General features: G+C 44.4%; 1 protein-coding gene across 3 annotated transcripts in view; it reads left to right on the top strand.

Moving 5' to 3' along the window:
• The first annotated feature begins 3,740 nt into the window (after nt 1-3,740).
• Nucleotides 3,741-16,933, top strand: part of LOC142768597 (uncharacterized) — a 60,650-nt gene continuing 47,457 nt past the window's right edge. The window contains exons 1-4 of one of the 3 annotated variants that reach the window (XM_075870602.1): nt 6,424-6,592; nt 9,046-9,180; nt 10,542-10,653; nt 11,734-11,778. In XM_075870602.1, the coding sequence (XP_075726717.1) occupies nt 9,049-9,180; nt 10,542-10,653; nt 11,734-11,778 (289 nt within the window). In that variant the 5' untranslated portion in view covers nt 6,424-6,592; nt 9,046-9,048. Of the gene's footprint in view, nt 3,881-6,423; nt 6,593-9,045; nt 9,181-9,501; nt 9,585-10,541; nt 10,654-11,733; nt 11,779-16,933 lie in introns of those variants that run through there. The other 2 variants (XM_075870603.1, XM_075870604.1) reach the window with 2 other exon arrangements.

Genomic DNA, 16,933 nt, shown 5'->3' with positions numbered 1-16,933 from the left:
GAGCCATTTCATGGCCAAAGAGCGCCATTTGATATTACTAGAGATACCCAAAACGATTGCGATAAGCGGCTGTAAAGAGTCATAAAATACCTCGCGCTAAGGTGGGTAAAAACATAAAAGTAAAAAAATCATGACCATGCCGTGAAAGCTGTGTGCTATTAATAGATGACAAAACTTTGTGATAATAAAAATGACAGAGGACATATATAGCATTAGCACAAATGCCTGACTCGTTCACACCTTTGCGTTCAAGGGCCGAGAGGCAAGTGCTTTATTGAGTGTAGCCGCTGCAGCGGAGACCTCTCTGAAGAAGTCATGCTACGGAATGTCCGGGTATATGATATGAAAAGTAAGAATTTCTTTTTAAAAAGGTAACAGTGATTTATGAGTAAAAAGTGGTTCCCAACTGACGAACATTGCAGGATGAAGTGGTATGTTTTGTCGGTAGGGTAACGGAAAGTGTTGTGGTCTCAGCGTGTCTAATTCTTTACACTGAATTAGAATGTGAACTACCGTGAGTGCTTCTCCACATCTCTCACACAAAGGTACATCGCCCCCAGACAAAAGAAATGAATGTGTTGTGTGTGTATGTCCTGTTCTTAACCTTGTCAAGATTACTTCTGTTTGGCGTGACTTTGATACTGGCGGCAAATGACCAAGTTGCGGCTTGATGACCTACAATTTATTACCTATGTGTGTCCGTCCCATGTGCTCTGCACGTAGTCTTTGAGCCTTCGTTTTATAAAAGACTTCAAGTCGAGTTCAGGAACTGTTATCGATGTATTGGAAGCGGTTTCGTTGGCGGATCCAGCTAGCTGGTCCACCAGAACCTAGCCTTGAATTTCGCAGTGTCCTCGCACCCAGCAGACTACAACATGCTGCTTAGATGAGTAGGCTATGCATAAGAGCGAATAAATCGAGACAAGGACAGGATTTTTGTGCTTTTTAAGGGTTTTCAGAGCTTTTACTACGCTGAGGGAATCTATATGATTGTCTTCTGTAGTTTTATTTGTTTAACGTGTTTGACGGCCTCGAGTATCGCATAAGCTTTGCCGGTGAAAATGCTTGAATCAGAGCGCAGAACGCCGGCTTCCAAAAAGGATGGGCCGACGGCTGCGTACGAGACAGAATTGTCGGACTTTGAAGCATCCGTGAAGAACTCAAGACATGTGTATTTCTGAGGTAGTTCTAGGAAGTATGTCTGGGTATGTGCAATGGGTGCATGCTTCTTAACCTCCAAGAAAGACGTGTTGTGATCTATTGCCTGCCATTGCCACGGTGGCAGGCATACTGCGGAAGCCATCAAACGGTGTTCAAGTGGCACACCGGTTTCCTTCGCTCTGCCCCTGACACAGAGTGAGTAGGGCTCTCTCATAGAAGACCGTTTCTCAAACACAGCAAGGCTTGACATATCATTAATTGTGAAATGTGATGGGTGATCCTTCTCGGCATTTACATTAGGATAATATTCAAGACATATAACATCTCTGTAGGTGGAGCGACCATTCGTTCGATTCCACGTGCCGGCTTTCCACGGGGCTAGTGCGAAAAGCACCCGTGTAGAGGCGGATGCCTAGATGAAGAACAGGGTCAAGCACTTAAAGAGCAGTAGATGTCACAGAGTCTAGGTGGGTACGTACGAGGCTTTTACACAAATTCATTAACCACTTCTTGTCGCTTCCTCACATAGTGCGTGACAACACCTTTAAAACGTTCATGACTTTTACGCACTTGTTTTTTTAATATTTAATGTGTGGTTTGAAGGTTAGCTTGTTGTTTAGGATTAGGCCAAAGAATTTGTGTTCAGTATTAACAGAAAGACGTTGCCGATACAGTTGAATATCGGGTTCAGGATGAATGACTCTCTTCTTGGAGAACAAGACACAGGTGTTTTACCGTGTATTCAGTCGAAACCCGTTTTCTTCAGCCCGTTTGGAGACTTTGTTCAAACCAAGCTGAACCTGGCGCTAACACATGACCAGATTGCGAGAGCTAAAGTCAAGCTGGATGTCATCGACATATGTACAATAAAGCATATTGCGAGAGATGGACAAGTGCAAATATTTCATTTTGATGTTAAAAAGTGTGCAACTAATTACACCACCTTGCGGCACGCCTGTTTCTTGGACAAATGTTTAGGAAAGAACGCTACCTTGTCGAACTCGGAATGTCTGGTTGGCCAGGCAACTTTCGAATATATCAAACATTCTGCCACGCACGCCAAGGTGGGACAAGTCTGCTAGCATTCCAAAGCACCATGTTGTATCATATGTCTTTTCCATATAGAGGAACACAGACATAAATTATTGTTTATGAACGAAAGTGTTTCTGATTCGTGCCTCGATACAAAGTGGTTGGTGGTGGACCTACTCTCTCGACACCCGCACTGAAATGGTCGAGCAAATTGTTTGTTTCAAAAGAAATGTACAAGTCAGCAGTTTGTCATTTTTTCGAGAAGTTTGCATAAGCAGCTTGTAAGCGCAACAGGTCTAAAACTCGAAACTGAAGAAAGGTCTTTGCCTTGTTTCAAAATGGGAATAACAACAGCCACTTTCCAGGAAGTGAGAATAGCGTCAGAGAACCAGATAACATTGTACAAACGAAGTAAGGTTTTTCGCGTTTCGATTGATAGGTTTTTTAACATTTCGTTAACCACGTGGTCAGAACCTGGAGCAGAATCACTGCAGGAGTTCGTTGATGTTTGGAGCTGAGCTAACCTGAAAGCTTGGTTGTACGCCTCGTATCTCGTAGATTTGTGTTGGAGTTTTTGCTTTTCTATTTTTGTTCTATATATTTGTAAAGCGTCAGTATAGTGCGACGAGCTGGACACCCGCTTGAAGTGTGCAGTGAGGAAGTTCGCCTGATCTTCCAAGGTGTAAACCTGTGTGTTTACAAGTGGGAGTGTGTGTGTGCTTGTCTTCCTGCTACCCTACAAACCATGTTCCAGACTTTTGCCTCCTGTGTTAATGAATTGATCCCTGATAAAAACTTCTGGCAGCTTTCTCTTCTGGCCTGCCGACGCGTTCTCCTAGCCTGAATTTTCAGTTTATTAAAAATGTGAAGATTTTCGGCTGTCGGTGAGTTCCGAAAGACCCTCCATGCTTTGTTTTGCTGCTTGCGCGCATTTCGGCACTCGGAGTTCCACCATGGCACATGTAGTTTTCCAGGGTGTCTATTCGTTTGTGGGGGGCATTTTGTTGCTGCATCAATCAGAAACGCTGGGAAGTAGTTGCTGGCCGCATCAATGGTTGAAGTGCATATGTCACGCCAACCTACACGAGTGTTGGTATAAAATTGTTCCCAGTCGGCTTTGCTCAATAGCCATTTGGGAACCTGTGGCGGGCATTCAGCTGTTGCAGGTGTGCTCAAACTTACGGGAAGATGGTCACTTTCGTAGAAATTAGTGACAACTTTCCAGTAAAGTAGAGGCACAAGCAATGTAGATACTAACCCTAGGTCTATAGAGGAATAGGTATTGTTAGCGAAGTTGTAGTAGGTTGGTTCTTTTCGATTCAGGAGACACGCGCTGGAAGAGAGAAGAAACTGTTCGAACAGTCGACCTCGGGCGTTACAACGAGAGTCACTCCATAGCCTGCTATGTGCATTAAAGTCCCGTAGAACAATATAAGGTTTGGGAAGTTCATCTATCAAAGACTGGAATTCATGTTTGTGTAGTTGAAAATGCGGAGGCATGTATATAAAGCAAATGGTGACGAGTTTGCTTAGAAGCACCACTCGAACAGCCACTGCCTCAAGAGACGTTTGGAGTTTTAAGGTTTTACATGCTAAACCTTGCCTAACTATAATAGCTACACTTCCAGATGATGCCATGGCATCACTGTGGTCCTTCCGGAAAATAATACAACTGCGTCGAAAGTTGGTGTGTTTATATTTTAAAAGTGCTTCCTGTACACACAGAACTTTTCGTGAGTGTTTGTGTAGAAGTTCTTGGACATCGTCGAGGTTTGTAAAAAGGCCTCTGACATTCCATTGTATAATCTGTGTTTCCTTATTGGATGGAAAGTGGCGCTATATGTACGAAAGTGAAGTGGCTGCTCAAGTGGAAAGTTGTAACTTAAGTACCAGGGCCATCGTCGGGCCCTGTTATTGGTTTCTTAGTTTTCTTAGCGCGCTCCAGGGAGCTGCGCCACACTTCCGGCGCCTGGGGTACAGTGTTTGTGTGCATTGCCTCATGAGAAGCACTGGACGCCCGCGTACGAGAGCTGCTGTTGCGTATTTGCGACCTCGCCTGCGTATTTGCGACCTCGCTTGGTGAGACGTGGTTGGTCGACCCGACGACCCTAGAGTCGCCTGAGTTTCTGGCGTGGTAGGTGGAGCAAGCTTGGCTGCTTTCACACTGGGGCGGCCACCACACTCGATGGCTCACTTTGCGTGGGCCTAGGTAGTGGCGGAGGGTGATGCGACGCGTTGCCCCCTGACGCGCCGCATCAGCGTAAGTTGTGCCATGAAAAACCAAACACCTTCGGCGTGCTTCCTTGAAGGAGATGTTTTCGCGGATTTTCAGTTTAATAATGCATTTTTCTTTTTTCTACAATAGAATATGACGCGTGGTCTTTGTCACAGTTTACACAATGTGGGTTTTCATGACATTTGTCAGAGACATGGCCTTGGGCACCACCATTGGCACAAGCAGGTCGCCCACGACAGCTCTGAGAGCCATGGCTGAACCTTTGACACTGGTTACATCAGCGGGGTTTGGTATGTAGGTTCTGATCAGTGTCTTAGTATAGCCAGTTTCTATTGTTTCGGGTAGTACACTGTTGGCAATGTTCAGTACCAAGTGTTTCGTGGAAGTTTCCAAATCGGATGACGATGCGCTTCACATTGGTCACATTCTCTTCTTTCCAGCCCACGAGGATTTAAGCCTCCTCCAGATCAAGGAGGTCTATGTCGGAAACAACTCCACGTGCAGAGTTCATGGATGCATGGGGTGTTACGCTGATTGGAATGTTGCCAAATGTTGCAAGATTCTTTAGTTTGTCAAATTGTTTTTGTCATGGAATTCTAAAGAAAAGGTCACCACTAGCTATTTTTGTAATTTTGTAGCTGTCACCTAGCGCGGCTCTCAGTGACCGCGATTCTATGAATGGGGACACCGTTCTGGCTGTTTTGTTGGGCTTCTCCCTGCGTACAACATGATAGCCAGGAAATACTTCTTTGGGTCGGCTGAAAAAAGAAAATTCTTCGGTGCGTACGTGCTTTAAAGCGGCACAATCATTCAGAAGTGGAAAGGTTCTATAAATGACAGGGGAATATAATTCAGTAACGATGGTGGCCACTAACCACGGAGCCAACGACGGGACGTTACAAGATTCGTGAAACGCGAAACATGCAGACGCCAGCCGTACACCGCTACGATAACTTATTGTGCGTAGGCCAAGGTTGAGTAGTTGCACAAGGTTAACACAAACATGAAATTAAGGAAGTAACAGAAGAAGTTAGAAGGCAGGACAGATGAGAAAAAGCACAGGAAAGAAAAAGATCGTAGAGGGGGATAGGAAAAGGTGACTGCCGATTTCCCCTGGTTGGGTCAGCCCAGGGGTGTCGTGTACGTAAAGCCGGGGCCAAAGGGGTGTGTTGCCTCTGCCGAGGGATCTGAAAGGTCCAATCACCCGGTGTTGGCTCAGCCCCAAGGATCCCCTTTTCTCCGGACACGGCAAAGCCACGCATGGCTAGGCGTGGGAGAGTGTCCAAAGTCCGCCGTTAGCTGGGGTCCGTGGTGTCGCTACGCACCAAACGCCTACTTGCGCAGGCGCCCCTGCTGGGCCCTTTAACCTGATGTTGCTAGACGAGCGCTATGAAACCTTCAGTTTTCAGGCATAACATAATGTAATTTGTGCTCCCACAAAAATAAATTAGAGGAGCCGGTGCCCTGTTTACGTGGCAATTCGTACTCGCAAGAGATTAATAAGTAATGCTTGAGCACTTCTAAGCCTATCTTTATATCATTTGTGACTATATTTTTTAAATATTAAAGAGCGCATCAGAAATAGATGGCGTCATTATAGTGGCTACAGATATTTATGTTGTTAAACTCCAAGATATTCTAGCCATGCATATAATCAAGCATTGATTTATAAAGTTAATAACTATGAACAAAAATGATTTGAACAAATTTGCTGCAGATTTGTTCTATGACTTTATTAGCAATATTTATTCTGCGATTTGAATTCTTGAGCGCACAAGGTCTACTGCGAATTCCGCGTGAGCTGTTGTCAGTGAAACATGGAAAAAAAGCAACAATGGTACTGCGATTAAAACTGCTTGTTCTCGTTAATGCTCGTTATCGATAATGCTAGCTGATTATGACTTCATGAAATAATGGATATGCTACTTGACTCATTGTGTTGATGCATCGAATTATATTCATTTCTGCGCTTAAAAGATGTCATGGTAGAAATATGCATCCATGATCTATTCCATTGCTGAAATAACATCCCCTCCGCCCCAATAATACTGAGAACATATTGCCCAGCCTCCAGCATTAGGCAGTTTTCAACAAGTTCCATTTACTTCTGGTTCTACTAATTTTATATTACAAGCTTTGTTTCTGGCAGCTGGTAAAAAAGCAGTAAGTATAAGTGAATTTTTCTGATTTGAAACTAACCCAAAGACTGGACTAATTGAACGTTGCTCAAGAGATGGACTGATAGGTTAGTGGTCATGCAGCACGTAGCCACTCTCTATGCTTCGGGTCTTGTCACGATGCTTTGGTAATGCAGCACAAATAGAAGCGAAATAGCACAAATTGTGACATCATGATTTAGTGTTCATTATTCTACATTTAAATGACTTATTGAGCAAGATCATACAAATAACAGCATGCACAGTTTTGCTTTCTATTTTGGGGTCGAAGGTACGAATCGGTTGCGACTAAAACAATATATTATACTAGGTTCAACTCACATGCTATTAGGTTAAAGTTAAATGAATAAAATTCTAGATAAACACAGCGCAATATAGCCACTTATATACAAGCCAGATAGTGAATTGGAGCATTAAAATTTCAATTAGTTTTGATCCAACTAGCTGCCAGATTTTTATTAACAGTGTATACCTATCCGCGGTACAGTTTCCATTGTGAAATCTTGTTGAAGGAGGAACACTGAAATTTTAACGTGAGTTTAGCATAAGCATGCATTGCAGGCAGGGTGAACTGCGTGCTACTGACGCATTCACCAGCACCCAGCAACATCACTACACCGTATTTGCAGGCGTGTCGCAATGTTGCATCAGCTTGCATCGATGCACACCAGCCTGCGAGTGTAGATCGAAGAGACACTGCGCACAGCAACCGGACATGGCAGAAGCGCTTAGGCAGAGAATATTCTATCTGCAGCACAAAGTGAGAAAAACGTCAATTTGATGTGCCAATCAGAAGCTTGAAAAGAGCCTGAAAGTAGCCATGGCACCAGCCTAAAGTATTTCTCTACAGGCGGTGTCGCAAACCGGTCAAGTTGGCGCAAAGTAGCTACCAACGGCAGCTTAGGTCCGACATGGGAATTTTCATACACTGCTTTATAGCAGAAAACAAAGAAATGCATGCACAACTTAGCCCTTTCTGGTTTTTTTTTGGGGGTGGAAATCTATAACTTTTTTTAGAACTCCTGATGCAACTTCTCAAATATAACGTATTACAGTTACTCAGTCCGGTCCGTGATCAGTCTTGCAGCAGAGCCAGGTTGCATGAAATCGTCAGTAACAAAGTTTCGGCGACTTCAGCGGCAGTGTACATGCAATATCCAGCTATAAGCGGCATCAATATTTCAGTATTGGCTTGTCAGTCCGTCGCAGTCGTTCGGAATTGACAATAAGGGTTGTTCTGTTATAGCATTTGTAGCCCTCCTAATATAGAGCACCATGAGGCACGTTAAGGTCACCTTTAGACATACTTTATGTATTCACGTGCACACAAACTGAGATTGCCGTTTTTCATAGTTGGCCACTAAATTACCTGTGACTGAATATCTAGCTTTTTTTTTGGTGCCTAGAGTGCCCTGGCAGACTTGTAATAATGAAGTTGGGTGCAGTCAAACTTCTATAGCCTTTTTAAAGGTGGATTTTCAAGCATATCCGTGTTCCAATATATCGAGCTGAAAATTTTAATTGTTGTTCGGATATAGGCGCACATATGAAAACGAGGGCTTCCGCTAATCAATCTGAGAGTTTGTTTGTAAAACGCAGACGCGTTTAGAAAAATAATTAGAAGTTTATATTCAATACACGCGTTAGAGAACGTGACAACAATTGGAAGGTCATCGATGTTAACCACTGTCCCAAGTCACTGACCACTGATGTTCATGAATATATTCATGTGTGTCATTTGTTGACTTATCGACGTAGAATCGTTTCAGAAGTGAAACATCTTGCGGTCGACTTCAATCCGGTGTGTGGCGTGACCACCCTTATCACGCATGTGCGCCCCATTACCTTCTTTCTCTTCTCTCTATTGCTCAACCCCCATTCTCACCTCGTGACGCCGACGCAGCCAGTGTCTGCTAACAAGTTCATTGACTGAAAAAAAGAAACCGACTGCTTGCGCTGCACAAATATTCACTGCTCAACCCATAAATACTTACACTGAATCTTTACCTCCAAGGTAGTGCCGGCGTAGATGTATCCTGTGCGTTTTTGAACAACATAAAGTCACAGCGTGTGCCTTAGATAATAGTGGGAGGCCGGTACCTGTGTTCAATCCGAGTCGTCTGTCCCTCATTGCTCATCAGCAGCGATTGGCATCTTACAGTAGAAAACACTGATGCACCACGACGTGCTTTGCACTTTCCCGGGTTTCTTTCCTGCGCAGCGGCAGCGATAAGTGCAAGCGTCAACGTCACCACCAGTATAAGCGATTGTGCTAACTGAGTGCATCTACACATACTTGCCCTTAGCCAGAAAGATCGTAAGTTTTCCCACCATGTTTTCTGTCTACTGGCGGTTTTATTGACCTGTTGACTGCCTAACTTCAATTACTCGTTTGATATATCCTTTCGACATGCATTTGGAATTTCTGTTCATTCACAGAAGATGCCAAACCTGGACAAAGAGCAGAACTTTGTAGCACATTCAGATGACGAAATATTCTTGGACAATTTTTTACCACACGCAATCAATCCTGTCAACTTGCATGAATTGAACAGGCTCCATATGTCTATTCAGGTGAATAAAAGTGAGCATACTTTTTTTAAAGAAGGTCACCTCGTGGCTAGACGTTCTAAGTGGACGTTGGCCTTAATAACATGCCGGCCATTCGAAACCATGGTGCCAGCGAATCATACGTACGAATACTGTAAGGCACCTTGAGAGACTCCACAGTGGCTATGCTACACCATTAAAAGTTGCGCACTGTTCAGAAGGCAGAAATTTGCGGGCGGAGATGGTATACAGATGTCTGTGGGAATCATCACGCCGAAAGACTCACTTGGCGCCTCTTCAATCCCCACAGACGTCTGTATCCATGCCATGGCAAGCACAGGCTCAGGCTATTTGGAGCAACACGAAAGAAATCCTGCAGTCACAAGATGAAAGGGATAACGACCATGACGATGATGATGGCGAAAGGGGTATGCATCGGGCATAACCGCTAAGTAGAGCTACTTTCAGAGTATTTTTCATAGAGCCACCTTTCAAACCGCTCAGAATTATTCACGTTCCTCATATTCTGTAATTATTTGAGTCTTTCTCGCACGTTAACCAGCTCCTAATTGTTTACACGTTCTTTGCAAGTTACATGTTTGACACTTTTAGGGTGCCATTTCATGGCTCGGCGCCAACAAACATGCATGCTGAATGGCTAAAGGCTGATGGTGAAAATACTTGGCTGTAAAACATGTAGTCTTCCATATGTTAGGTATCCATACACTAGCAGTAATTCCTGTGGGATTATTTACGGGAGTTTTGTTGCACTTCACGAGATGCAAGCACTGAGACTATGACCAGCAGTATATCCTGATGTTGTAGAGAGCTATGGGGGGGATAAGGTATTGATAGAAAAGAAATTCGTTACATGCTGTGACAGATGTCTTCCTGCATTACTTCATTACATGTGAAGGAAAGATGTCGTGTGTACAGAAGTGAGCGTGTCGTTGCGGGAGCTGGCAACGGCATGTGCGGTGGGCCGGCCATTGTGTGTACAGGTGCCTTCTGAGTGATACTTATTCCACGTCACTGTTTTCACGCCAATTTGGACCATTGATGGGATGAAACTTTATGTAGTCCTTGCGTAGCGATAAGAAAGTTCATGAAAACGCGACCGAGAGAAGTGTGAATATGATAAAAAGGTAAACTCTGAATATATAGAACATGGTCTAGTATAAAATACTGGGATTAAACTGGGCGAAGAATGTTAAAAGAACTCTTAACATGAGCATTAAAATTCGAGCGCAGTGTTTTCTACATTCATGTACTAGCGTTCGTTTGGCACCTCTCTTGTGTCATCGTCTTTAGCTGAAGCGGGCCAAACAGTAAATATTCATGCCTTTCTGCAGAAATAGTTAACGAAGTGTTGCCTTGCTTTTCAGGAAATACAAAACATGAAGTTATTTTCTCGAGGAATTACCTTGTTTTTGGGCTTATCTTTCCTCCTCGTAATGTTGGAACCTACCTGTGCGCACCCAATAAAAATTCCACCACGTACGTACCTTCTTAATTTAGAGGTTAGTGACGCGATGCTTAGTTGACGCAATATGTGTGCCTGTCAAGTAACAACTCTATGTAAAACTTGGAATTTCGCAATACAGTAACTGAAATTTCCTTTTTTGTATCACTTTTAGATGTGCAACTTCGTTTAGCCAATGTGTTTCAATTTTTGAAGACTTGAACACTTGTACCTATATGTGTACTTAGATACGTGTCCACTTATGCAAATAAATGTTGCTCAATTGAAAATTTGTATTGCGGTCTAAAACCAAATTTTTCTTTTTATTAAAACTTAAATGGGAATGAACAAACAATATTTGCGTTCCATAAGGCACCAGCAAGTACTTCTATTGTTCATTGAGAACAGGTGTAGAACAGTGGCGAATGCTAGCGGACCATTTGAGCTTACTAAAAAAGAGCACTTTAAAAATAAGCCAGGTGACGTAGTGAATTTCGACATGCTGCCGATCAACCACAGGCACGACAGTGCTATAATAAAGGGCAATCTAGATTCCCACATCTTCAGAATGTTGTACGAAATGTATCAGTATGATTGGTTTTACAGGATGCATTAATAGTTAGAAATATGATGAAATTCGCCGGTGTTATTAACAAATATAAACCAGAGTATTTATCGTTTTAAGCGTAACGCTAGGTTCTGTAGTTGACAAAACTTTGTTCGAGAGAACGATGTTCCGCATGTTGACTGTACAAGCACCTATTAATAACCTTCCTAATCAAAAAAGTTGGGGATGCCGTAATAATGGGCATGACATTTCAAACAAGAATTGCAAGAAACATTTTGTTACTGTCCCTTCTAAACATGACCCTTCAACCATGAATTTCTAACACTACACGAAAAATCAAAGCCGTCACTTCTTTTATTAAGCCTGTGAACGTGGAACAAAAATTCAAAATAAATTCTTGAAACGCGTTTTCAAGTCATTGCTATATATTGTTTTACGCTAATATTACGTACTGAAATGCAAAGAACCCTTAAACTTTAAACGACTTACAATTTTGACATCTGTACTTAATTATTACTCGCCGAAAATTTCGTCTTTTCATTTTCAGTGAAACTAAGCCTTCCTAGACCTGGACACCGTGCTCCACCTCTAAGTAAGTATTGTTAGGTCTAAACTGACATTGAATAAATAGGCAACACTCAATGTTTCGTAACAAAAAGTTTATTCATTTGAAGTATTACGCTAGATTAACATGCAATAATTGAACATCTTTCGAGTAACGAGCATTTTACTCATGCTAATTTGCCTACAATCAAGTTGGCTAATAAAAATAAACGTGAAATCTCTACAACAGAACCGATAAACTGTAAAATCTTTATTGTCGCTCCAGTATAGAGTAAACACAAATTCACACCTGCACGCTGCACGGATTTCTAACGCCACCTTCAGCATTAGCGCTAAGAAGAATTAATCGCGTCCTCCTCCGTAATGAATGTTGGTATTGTCTATGAATCTATGTGGCATAGCAATGTTCTAATTGCAGTGAGCTTGGATTGTATATGCTTTGAGACACACCCACTACGCTCGATTTGAAGGTGATAAATGCTATAAATGTCAGCCTTCAGTTTCAGCTCAGAAGCTCATATGCCAGTAGCTGAGATAAAAAAAGTTCATTTTACGTTTGAATAAAATATCACGCAGAAAGTCTCCAGCATTTAAAACAAACAGTTTCTATACGCATATTATCTGCATGAATGGTACTATAAACTGGACCAAGTGCATAAAAGTGCCCTCGGTTATCTCTTGTGTGCTTGCCTACCATAGTTTATTTGCACAACCTGATTGTTTGATATGTGGGGTTTAACGTCCCAAAACAACCATATGATTATGAGAGACGCCGTAGTGGAGGGCTCCAGAAATTTCGACTACCTGGGGTTCTTCAACGTGCACCGAAATCTGAGCACACGGGCCTACAACATTTCGGCCTCCATTGGAAATGCAGCCGCCGCTGATTTGCACAACCTTGTAGTTTTCATGTCCATATACTTTATATATATATATATATATATATATATATATATATATATATATATATATATATATATATATATATATATATATATATATATATATATATATATATATATATATAATGAGATCTAACTGACAATAATGTTAAAATATGTATAAAGTTACTACACCCCATTGTAACGTAAATGTGAACAAAGAAAAGTGGGTGAAAAGATAGCTTGCCGTGAGCAAGAACCGAACCTGTGAGCTTCGGATAACGTGGTTCGAAGGTCACAGGTTCGGTTCTTGCTCACGGCAAGCTATTGTTTCACCCACTTTTTTTTCTTCGCATTTACAATACAATAGGGTGTAATAACTTCCCCTCTATCTTCCTTGGCATTAATGTCTGTCAGACCTTATTATTATTGAGTCAAAACACGGAAAAACGAGCCCTTGAGTATACACTTCTTTCTCTTATTCAATAACAATGGTCTCGCACTGGCAGACTTGGTGCCGTTAGGTTGTATACGAGAGACTATTGATTAGCTGACAGCTCGTAACAGGTTCACGTGCTACGTGTCGCACAACAAGCTTATAAAGAGTCTCGCCTCCATGGGTACAGGTGGCGCTGACTGACACTGCTACGTTCGTGGAGAGTTCGTAAAGGAGCTGCGACGCTAATGCGGAAACACGAAGTTCACTTTAATTCACGAGGAGGGGTGCGACGAAAAAGATGGTGGGATCGAGAATTGTGGAAAGCGTTGGACGAGCGCAAAGAGGCAAACCGCCGGCTCAGGAAAGCAGTGAAAACCCTTTCCGCAAGTGGCGCTCTCCAAGCATGGCAGGATTACCTAAACTGCAAACAGGCTATGCAGACAGTAGTCCAAACCAAAATCGCTGAGCACAACAGCCGACAACTCCAATCTTTCACAGCGGATGGACGCAATGACGCCAGGAAGCTTTCGGCCTACGTGTCGTCTCTGAAAGGGAAAGCCAAGGTACCTCAAAATTGGCATGAGGATACAGGACTGCCAGTACTGGACATGGACAAGCACCTAGCAGACCACATGCGTTAACTGTACGATTTCAGCAATGGCGACCCAGAGATCATAATAACTGACGATAACCCCGTCAATGAATACTGCCTGAGCAACAAGGTGAAATGGGTAGTGACAAGTCCAGTTCTGGACAGAGCAATTAAACGCATAGGAGCACACACCGCCCGAGGGCTGGACGGCATGCCCGCGAGGCTGCTCAAATGCTTAGGAGACGAGGCCAGGCAGAAGCTGGCAGATATCTTCTCAGGCATTATGGCAGGAGAACCAATACCAGAGGATTGGCGATGTGGCCGAGTGATCCTAGTGGCGAAGAGAGGAGGAGATGCAGGGTTGCTACGTGAGTACAGACCCATCACAGTAACCAGCGTGCTATACCGAACTTTTCCACAAATCTTAAAGACGTAAATGGGCGATGGACGACGACAAATTGACGGAGCTGCAGAATGGTTTCCGCAGTGGACGGCGCCTCGAGGACAATGTAATTGTGCTCACCCAGGCCATCCAGATAGCACGAAAGGAGAACAGAGGATTGTGCACTTGTTTTCGCGACGTCGCGAAGGCATATGATAGCGTACCGCATGGATCTTTGTTTCACTAGATGACGCAGATTGGCATGTCGAGGACATGGGTTAGTCTGCTGCGACGGCTGTACACGGACAATACGGTGATGGCGTGTTTTGCCGAAATCCAAGCCGAACCAGTGACGGTAAAATGGGGTCTCAAACAGGGATGTTCATTGTCGCCGCTGGTGTGTATGCTGTATACGGCCAGCCTCGAGAGCGCGCTGCTGACAGATGGAGGTGGGTTCTCTCTTGCCCACTCATATGGCGGAGCACCAGTGTCCTGGAAGCTTTCAGGCCTGGTATACGCGGATGATACTGTCCTGATGGTTGACAGTCTGGGTGATCTGCAGCACCTCGTTTCATTATCGGCAAATAACCTAAGCAAACTTGGACTCTGCTCCAATGCCAAGAAATCAGCGGTGCTGGTGTTTGCAGGCACAGATATAACTGCGGCAGTGTTGCTGCCGGAGGGTGGGCAGATTTCATGGAAGGAAGACTACAGGTACCTCGGTGTCCAACTCAGTACATCAGAGCAAGTTCTACACGTTCACGGGGAAAACATCCGCCAAACATCACGCAAAGCGGCAAAAGTCATGCGCAAACTAAGTCTTTGGGGCTGTAACCGATTGCTGCTGGTTCGGGAAATGTGGAAATGTGTGCATGTCCCATGCTTGTCGTTTTCCAATGCTGTACTAGCCTTCCAACCAGGAACCAGACAGCGGCTGGAACGAGGCCAGCGGCAGGTTTGTCGACTGGCCTTGGGATGCCACGGACGAGTTGCTATAGAGGCCATTCAAGTAGACGTTGGATGGTCTTCGTATGAGGCCAGAGAAGCCAGGAGCAAGATAGCCTACGAGGGCCGCCTGCGTCTCATGAATGTCAACAGTTGGGCAAGACGCTTGTTCCGATACACCAGCTTGACTGGAATAACGCCCCAGTGGACTGCGCGGGCGTACACCCTGCGCCAAAAGTTTGTTTTCTTAGCGAAACCCGGGAAGGCAAACACAGAGCGCGGATGGGCCCGTGCCGTCCATGAACAGGTACGGGAGGAAGAGAATGAGCAGTGGCGGAGGGCCATGCGTTCCAAGGCAACCTTGACGGTATATCGAAGTTGCAAGAATGAAATAAAAAAGGAGAGCTTGTACGACAACAATGGCGGTAGTGGCCTTCTGTTCGAAGCGCGCGCTGGGGTTACGAACCCTTGTGCACAGTCGCCGATTCGATGAGAATACCGATGACACGAGTGCGATGTGCCGGGTGTGCTGGCCGGAAGGAGAAACCATCCCCCATCTAGTTCTGTGCTATACGTGTTTGGGTCCACACCAACGAAAGGGCACCACACTGCTCGAGGCTCTGGGGTTTGTTCGCAAAGATGACCAGGGGCCACACACAGGTGATGGAGCGGCTGGTACAGTGAACTTTGCGGCAGTACGCACCACCAAAACAAGGCTGGTGCAGTGGTGGCACACGACGCAGCGCTAATGATTTATGTGGACTAAATTGAAGGTGTGCAGATGCGAGTGTGTACGCCTGTGGAGTGTTGTGTTTATTTAATTTTTAACTGTTTTTTTACTCTCGCTAGGGCAGATTAATCTGGCCCGCCCGATACAAATGGATCAGCCTCAAATCACCATCATCATCATCATACACGAGGATATTCACATATCAACCCAATAGACTGGCTGGGGGGATAGCCGTCGTGGTAGCTCAGTGATAGAGCATCGAATGTCTTATTCGAAGGTCGCAGGTTCAGTTCCCGCTTACGGCAAGTTATTTTTTCAACGACTTTTCTTTTTTCACATTTACATTACAAGTGGGTGTAATAACTTCCCCTATTTATTCCTTGGTAATATTGTCGGTCAGATCTCATTATTATAGTGTCAAAACACGGAAATACGGCCCTTAAGTACACGTTTTTTTCAATATATATAAATATAAATATATATATATATATATATATATATATATATATATATATATTATATATTGTAGTGGGCAATTCGCAAGGCACTGCCTAGTGGGACCATCTTTCTCTGAGTGCGAAGGGCGACTGGGTGCACGAGCTGTAGACGCTGGACTGCTCGAGCATTTCTGTCCGTACCGGCTGCCTGCCTACTACCTGGCATCGCTAATAAACTCCCTTGCAAAGTGGTGGAGCTGCCGGGGTATGGAGGCCGAAATGGGTAGTCAGCGTATCTTGGTGCACTAACTGCGAAGCGCCGACGACATAGACGTGCAACGTGACCTGGAATTCCGCAAAAGTAACATATGGGCCGGTTGTCAGCAGTGCGCCAAGGATTTCCGCCGTGCTGCTGTGTAGGTGGAAACGGCGCAGTGGAAGGTCGTACAGGTTGTGGCGTATACAGTGGCATACGAGGTGGAGGCATTGCCGTGACGGCCGCATAAGTCAGTGGCGCGGCAACAAGTGTTGGTGGGGAGGCAGACGTAGGTAATGGCAACGCCTCGGAGACCTGCTCCTGAATAGCCTGTCTGATTGTCGGCGTTAGGTGGTTCGTTGGTGCTTCGGTGGTCGGCAGACACGAAAGACACGAAAGCTGTCGGGCGACCTCTTCGCGTACATAGTCTTTTATCTGCTCCAGCAGGGTGCTGTCACCACCGACGGCCAAGGAAGCGAGAGAGTCGTCTGCTGTCGTCGACCTCCGAACTGACGCACGTT

This window comes from Rhipicephalus microplus, chromosome 8 (assembly GCF_043290135.1).
Source record: "Rhipicephalus microplus isolate Deutch F79 chromosome 8, USDA_Rmic, whole genome shotgun sequence".
Taxonomy (NCBI): Eukaryota; Metazoa; Arthropoda; class Arachnida; order Ixodida; family Ixodidae; genus Rhipicephalus; species Rhipicephalus microplus.
Note: the sequence above shows the minus strand (reverse complement) of the source record. Positions and strands in the feature narration are given on the sequence as shown.